At 40.2% G+C, this 6,874-nt stretch overlaps 2 protein-coding genes across 3 annotated transcripts; one reads left to right on the top strand and one right to left on the bottom strand.

Annotated features, from left to right (window-relative positions):
• The first annotated feature begins 100 nt into the window (after positions 1 to 100).
• GATL4 (galacturonosyltransferase-like 4) lies at positions 101 to 2,337 on the top strand. Its single transcript, XM_021436226.2, is given in 5 exon segments — positions 101 to 1,646; positions 1,649 to 1,690; positions 1,693 to 1,720; positions 1,722 to 1,924; positions 1,927 to 2,337. Coding segments are annotated over 5 exon segments (1,047 nt in total). The 5' UTR covers positions 101 to 1,135; the 3' UTR covers positions 2,190 to 2,337.
• Positions 2,079 to 6,747, bottom strand: LOC110422352 (clathrin adaptor complexes medium subunit family protein). 2 transcript variants are annotated; one of them, XR_002445713.1, is made up of 9 exons: positions 6,593 to 6,747; positions 6,246 to 6,392; positions 5,513 to 5,824; positions 4,648 to 4,940; positions 3,637 to 4,532; positions 3,025 to 3,081; positions 2,830 to 2,877; positions 2,511 to 2,694; positions 2,079 to 2,185 (listed from the first exon to the last, which is right to left on the bottom strand). XR_002445713.1 is itself a non-coding variant. In XM_021436223.1 (8 exons), the coding sequence occupies exons 1-8, from the start codon at positions 6,658 to 6,660 to the stop codon at positions 2,623 to 2,625; spliced, it is 1,893 nt and encodes a 630-aa protein (XP_021291898.1). In that variant the 5' UTR covers positions 6,661 to 6,747; the 3' UTR covers positions 2,443 to 2,622. The 2 variants fall into 2 exon arrangements, 1 of the variants encoding a protein (XP_021291898.1); XM_021436223.1 differs by lacking the exon at positions 2,079 to 2,185 and having other exon boundaries at positions 2,443 to 2,694.
• Between the last annotated feature and the right edge of the window lie 127 nt (positions 6,748 to 6,874).

The raw sequence follows: 6,874 nt of genomic DNA, 5'->3' as shown, positions 1-6,874 counted from the left end.
TGAGATAAGTCAACGAACTTCTCATGTCGTTAAGGAATATGCAACCCATCCCCACATGGGATAAGCCATAAGCCCCGCCTCCCCTGCATTTTGAGATACGAAAACATGTGTTTTTGACCTTTGCTGAATAGAAAGAATGCATGCGCATATGTTGAGACCACATCACGTCACCCGGCCTCAAGCAGGTCAAAGTTATCAATCATTGCCTGCCTGCTTACTTCCTTGTCTTTCAGCCTTCGGTTCAGTTGATGGACAAAAGACTGGTGGTGATCGGCTCGGACGGGCTAGAATTTGGCCCAGGTACAAGAATTTTGGAACCCCAGACAGGTCAAGAACTGGGCTTCTATCACACTCTGTGTCTTTGGGCTTAGAATGGTTCAACAATGGCGTTTTGTCATATATTCAGGATTCTATTTTTAGGACATTAGTTCTCTGGTTGGCTAGTCTTTCTTCACCTGGTATTTGTCTTCTGCAGTCTGCTGCAACCAATATCTCAAAATAAATAAAAATTGTTAAGGCAAACAACAGGTAGAGGTTACGAAAATTGTTCTGATAGACAAATTTGCAGAGCGTTACCAGGATTCTAACCCGTGTGGAGTATTTCATAAAACTAAAAGAAACCCCTTTTTTTAGCAACGTCAAAAACTAAGTGGACGTGGGAAATTAAGGAGATCAAACCAGACCAAACAAAATATATCTGAATGCATGCCATTGCGTTGCAGGGCATGCTCCATGCAATCCTCAAAATGACTCTTCACCGTTGTTCAAAAATGGGCAAACTTCTTTCCTCTCTCAAAATGGGAAATTGAAAATTAAAGAAGGAAATCTCTAAAATTCCCCAAATATCTCCAAAAATCTAGCTATCTCTATCTTCCCTTGATGTTTCCTTTTAGTTGTTTCTTGAGGACAGGCCGTCCTTTTTTCTCTTCCTTACAATTTGCAGCCAATTCTCTCATTCATCCTTAACCATCAAACAAGTTTTCTACCAACCTCTCCTTTAAACCCTTTTTTGTTTTGGGAGGTCTTTAATCAGTTCTTATTTTTCTTCCTTACTTTTTTGTCTGAATGGCTGCTCTATCTTTCATCCTCTAACCTTGAAGTCAACCCCCACAAGAACCCCCGAAGAAGGCACAGGATGGCCTCGTGGAGAACCTCGACCTCTATAGCCTCACTCCTTGGCCTCCTGTCCTTTCTACTCCTCCACTGCAGCACCACCTCTACCGCCATTCGTGTCAGCACCATCATCCACAACCCTTCCCCAATGAAGCTTCCCATTTTCCGGGAGGCCCCGGCTTTCCGAAATGGTGACTCGTGTGGATCAGAGGAGGCTGACAGGATACACATTGCTATGACCCTTGATGCGAATTACCTCCGTGGCACAATGGCGGCGGTTCTATCCATGTTACAGCACTCAACTTGCCCAGAAAACTTGTCATTCCATTTCCTTTGCGCACATTCAGATAGTGAGCTCGTTTCAAGCATAACATCAACCTTCCCTTACCTGAATTTCACAATCTATCGTTTCGACTCAAACCGAGTTCGTGGGAAGATATCCAAGTCAATTCGACAGGCTTTGGACCAACCTTTGAACTACGCCAGGATTTATCTAGCTGATATATTACCAGCCGACGTGAAAAGGGTGATTTACTGGACTCGGACCTCGTTGTTGTCGATGATATAGGGAAGCTTTGGGTGTGGATATGGAAGACAAGGTGCTAGCAGCCCGAATACTGCCATGCAAACTTTACTCTATATTTCAACGATGCTTTCTGGTCTGACCCGGTGCTGTCAAAGACATTCCAAGGAAGGAACCCATGTTACTTCAACACGGGAGTAATGGTGGTGGATGTAGAGAGATGGAGAAGAGGAGGGTACACGAAGAAAGTTGAACAATGGATGGCGTTTCAGAAGCAGAAGAGGATATACCACTTGGGTCTCTGCCACCATTTTTGCTTGTGTTGGCCGGAAACATCAAGGCAGTGAACCATAGGTGGAACCAGCACGGATTGGGCGGAGACAACTTCGAAGGAAAATGTAGGAACCTCCACCCTGGTCCAATTAGCCTTCTCCATTGGAGCGGGAAAGGCAAACCTTGGCTTAGGCTAGATTCCAGGAAGCCATGCGTGGTTGATCATTTATGGGCTCCGTACGATCTTTACCGTTCATCAAGGCATTTTTTAGAAGACTGACAGAAAGGGAGAAAGTAAAAGTGTTAGAGAGATGTAAAACTATAAACATACATACATACATATATGTCTTGAGAGATGGAAAAGGATAGGAGAGGAGGACCAAAGCAGGTTTGAACACATTTAGATTTTGTAAAGAAGCAATGAAAAGTTTTATGTGACAGTAGCAGCAGTAATTAACTTGTAGTTGTTTATAGAGTTTGTGTATGAGTTAGAAGTCATTAAATTCTTGTCAATCACCAAAATCTTTGTTAGATATGTAATATGAAATACTAATTAAATTTTTAAAGTAAAATAACAAATTCTTGAACTTGTAGTAATTACATAATACAACAAAACAAAAGTTGTAGCATTTTCAGTTGGGGTAGCCGCTTGCATTGCCTGCCCCTGTTTTAAAAGTCCGTCTCTGTTGGTGAGCTGTATTGTATGCTTTTCGTTACACTTTTGCAGATACAGCAGATGGGCACTTCCCCAACGTATTCCACAAGATATAGTCCCCGGAAGTAATCTGTTAAAAGTTAAACCCATAATGTGTAATGAAAACATGAAGATACCATGTATTAGACTCATCGTTGTCAACCCTTTCAAAAGGAATGTGAAGCTAATTCTATCAAAATTTAAATACGTTTCGAGCTCATTGTACCTGAGTCGATAATTCCACAGGTGCTTTTACTGCAGGATAGATGCTTACCTATGTACAGCACGACAAAATATAAGAAAGCTAGCAACTTCAGTATAATAAAAACATTTCCATTCATGTTCGTGTTAGTTGTTACAGCATGCAGTGTTGTTGAACTGGAGCCAATCATGGGAGGCAAGTTGGAGGATGTAGACTTACTGATTTGGGATCAATCGACATTCCAGATAATGATACCCCAAAGATCTTGAAAGATACCTGTAACCATGAATGAGGATCAGGGACATGCACTATTGACTGTCAATCGCCACTCTACAATATCCAACAAATATATGTTCTATCTTTTTTTATCCTTTTAGGGCCCTTTTTTTTTTAGGTAGGAGATGCAATCAGTCTTTAGCAACCCCTTGATTGCTGTCATACCAAACCTTACTCACAAAGGAACCAATATTAGAAGAAGGGGTCACGACAGAAAGCCTGCAGAAGATGGATCCTTAATGAGCCAGCTCTATAGAGCTATAGGCATTCTCTTGAGAGGCTTAAGCCATAGCCTTACTCAAGCCATACCAAGCTAAGAGTTCAAACCTACGACTTTCTAGCCACTTGCACATTTACCACTAGGCCAAAGGGATTCAGTGGTTCAAAAGAAAAGGTTCAATTATGTTTTACAGGCCACACCTGTTCCCCTTTTCTTTTAGGTAAGAAAAGAAGTCTGCAGATGACAAATTAGCAACAAACAGAGAAACTTCAGGTAATTTGCAGAAGTCAAGAAAACAACCAAAAGGATAAAAGGTTCAAGACAAAAGAACATACTTTCGCATAATTGTACGCCTGCCAGCTAAATGGCTCCTCTAGATCAACTGGAGGAAGATCCTTACTCATTTTCTCCATCAAGAACTCCTCTACATTTACCATATTGTTAGTACCCTCTGTCTCATTATCACTATCATCATCCGCTGTGCCTTCAAAGACTGACCTAAAGGAACTTAATCTTTGTGTCTGCCATGGTGCAAACCTAACTGTTCCAGGGAAAGTTGCCTCAATACTTTTCCCAGAAAGTCCTCGACCACTTGTTATAATTTTCCATTCGACAGAATGCTCAGCATTTGAAACTGTTCCAATCGATGGAGTCCCATCGAAAGATAAAATCCTTCTTCTAGGAAAAGGCATAGTCACATTACAGAACTCCATTGTCAAAGGGGACTTATAACTTTCCATTAGACGCAATTTGAACAAAAATGCACCTTCATCCTCAGAGACCATAGACAATTGATAGAATCCCTTTACAGGAGGTCCAAGGCCACATGCTGCCTGATAACGCATCAAAACAAAATTACCCAAAGGCGGTGAGAACATCAGAGCCTGCTTATCCACATTTTGTTCTGGAACCTGAGCACAGGGATGGAATGATAAAGCCTCAATCTTGGCTGCGGTCAACCCTGTCAAGGGGAATGACACATCAGGCAGTCCTTCCAATTCTGCTCGACAGTTTATCTGCCCAGAGACTGATAATCTATCAGGAATCTCATCTCGATCATACATGGCAGCATGAAGGGTTTCATGAATGGTGAATAGCAGTCTCTGCTTTCCTTTGTACAGATAAGGCTTCCATGCCGGTTGCTTGAGGTCCTGGGGAGGAATATCTAATGAAGAAAAGCCATTAACCTTGATAGAAAAAATATTGGAATAGCTGAGGTCCATGGGTGTTCCTGTATAAAAGATAAACATTCATTATTAAATAGTTTTGGCAAATTAACCATAAGCAAAAGAAAAAATATACAAGGACATCTGTGGTGAGAAATACCATAATGAAAAAGTACCAACCAAAAGGCATTGCGCTACTTATGAAACTTCTAAGTGCATCTTTATCCAAAAGCCTTGAACCAATTTTTGGAACATCAGATGCAAGAGCTCCTATCGCAGCAACGCCAGAGGGTGTAGAAGATGCAACAGGTGCAGCTACTGGTTTTGCCCTTGAAGAGATACCTGATATCCCAATACTTCCAGTTAGTGAATCTAACAACCCACCTACTGATGGTGATGCACTTACAACCACCTCAGGTTCTACTACATCCCCAGTAACTATGTCACCAATGGCATGGGCCACCATGAATGCCCTGCAGCATAAGAAAAAGAAGCACTAAAACAATCAGCTACCTCCCTTTTTTCCTAGTAACAGAGAGGATACAAAATTGCGTAATGAACAGAAAAATAATGAACCATTTCACAATAACTGAATTAAGAGAAAAAATTTTAGACAAGTTTTGTTTCATTTGAAGTGTGAAGCAGTTCTACTACAAACTCAAAGCACACAACAAGCTGAACACCAGATTTAGTCACAACTGCAACAGAAGAAATTACATGACAGGCAAATTCTCATACCTTTCTATTCTATATATGACACGTCATTAAATGAACTGAGAACATGCAGGACAAAATAATTTCACATTCCTTCATGGCTATTTTCAAAATAAAACATGCATACGGTGATAAAAACAAGAAAATATAGGAAATGACTATGCAAAGCCAGCTTAAAAAGGAAAAGGAACAAACAGAATAGCTAAGTTCTTCAAAGAGGAAAAGGAAGATAAAGAAAGATTTATAAGAGATGATTTTATTTTTAAAAAAATGTGGAGATAATCTGCTGGCACTATGTTTTCTGACTAATATTGCAAGTAACTTACCATACCCTGTGATGGATGGAAGATCAAGGAGCAGAGAAGATAAATGTTCGTCGGTCATGACAGCATTTCCACAATCAGATCTTTGACACAACTTTGCATAAGCCTTTACATGCCTGGGCTCAACTAAAGGCAGTATGAGGATGCAATAAGGACCCTTTATGTGCAATGCTAAGGGCCACAATAGATTATTCTCTCTTTCCTCCCCTTTGTTTATGTAAACGCCTATAATATGACGCGTAATTGGATCATCAACCCATGAATCAGATCCTTCTCCTGACTGCGTTACGCGTATACCAAATCCACGGACAGACCCCTCCCTACAATTGGCAGCAAAACAAGTCAAAATTAACAAAGCGCAGATATTAGAATCGAAGTTAAATTTGGAAATGCAAGTAAAATTGTTTACACAGGATATATCATATGGCTATTGGGTGGAAATTTTAGGCACTTGCTGGTTGTTACTTTTATAATACTTTGCTTTCGAATCGAAACGCATCGTTTTGGTTATTACTACGAGAAGAAAAAGGTAAGTACTGAAAGTAACATAAAAATCGAGCCTCAACAATAACGATTTCGTTAATTTAAGCAACTATTTAATTTCATAGTAAATTAGTATGGCCACAATAATAATAACAGTCATATGCAATTTAAGCAGTAAAAGAAGTAATCAATAATAAAAGTTAAGTTCATGTCATTAATAAAAGAGATTCGTAAAGGGACACTAGGAGATTAGCTAACCTTCCCTTTCTCTCAAAGAAAGCTGCAGCTAACTCTGAATCGGAGGGAAGCGAAGAAAATATAGTGTGCTTAACAGGACTATCGACGGAGCTCTCTTTTTCACTCTGGAAAGCAGCTCGCCACCGCTTCTCCACCACCGGAAACCTCCTGAACATTTAAACCAAATCAAATCAAATTTAGATTATCTTTTTCCTTATCGAAATTATTTGGATCTTAAGCACTTCTCCTTAGTAATATCGAGCTCCATTTTCAAATCTCAAAGCAAAAAAAGAAGAAAAAAGAAGAAAATAAATCCCTAAAGACTATTCGTACAAATGAGAGATTTGAAATGAAAAGGTGGATTAAACCTGGAGAAAACGACGGCGTCGAAACTGTTGAGGATCCACAGAGCTCTGATACTGCAATCGTTAGGCATGGCTTTGTTCTTTTACCTTTTTTTTTTTGAGAGAGAGAGAGAGAGAGTTGAAGACGGGAAAGTGAAGTTGCCGAGAAAAAGAGCCAAGCAAGGCGTTGGTTCTTTTTCGGAGTCTGGAAACCGTCCGATGCTTATTACCAAAACGCATCGTTTCGTTTCATTAAACGACGTAGTATTTTATAATCGAGACAGGACCACGACAGGAGTCCTAACC

Source organism: Theobroma umbraticum, unplaced genomic scaffold (assembly GCF_002168275.2).
Source record: "Theobroma umbraticum cultivar Fairchild unplaced genomic scaffold, ASM216827v3 scaffold_130.0, whole genome shotgun sequence".
NCBI lineage: Eukaryota > Viridiplantae > Streptophyta > Magnoliopsida > Malvales > Malvaceae > Theobroma > Theobroma umbraticum.
Note: the sequence above shows the minus strand (reverse complement) of the source record. Positions and strands in the feature narration are given on the sequence as shown.

Bases quoted from the DNA above. Each gene is read 5' to 3' on its own strand.
- LOC110422352 (XM_021436223.1), bottom strand. From the start codon at position 6,660: ATGCCTAACGATTGCAGTATCAGAGCTCTGTGGATCCTCAACAGTTTC. The intron at 5,825-6,245 runs GTTAGCTAATCT...TGCCAATTGTAG, and splicing joins TTCTTTGAGAGAAAGGGAAG to GGAGGGGTCTGTCCGTGGAT. The intron at 2,878-3,024 runs GTAAGTCTACAT...TGCTGTACATAG, and splicing joins TGTCGATTGATCCCAAATCA to GTAAGCATCTATCCTGCAGT.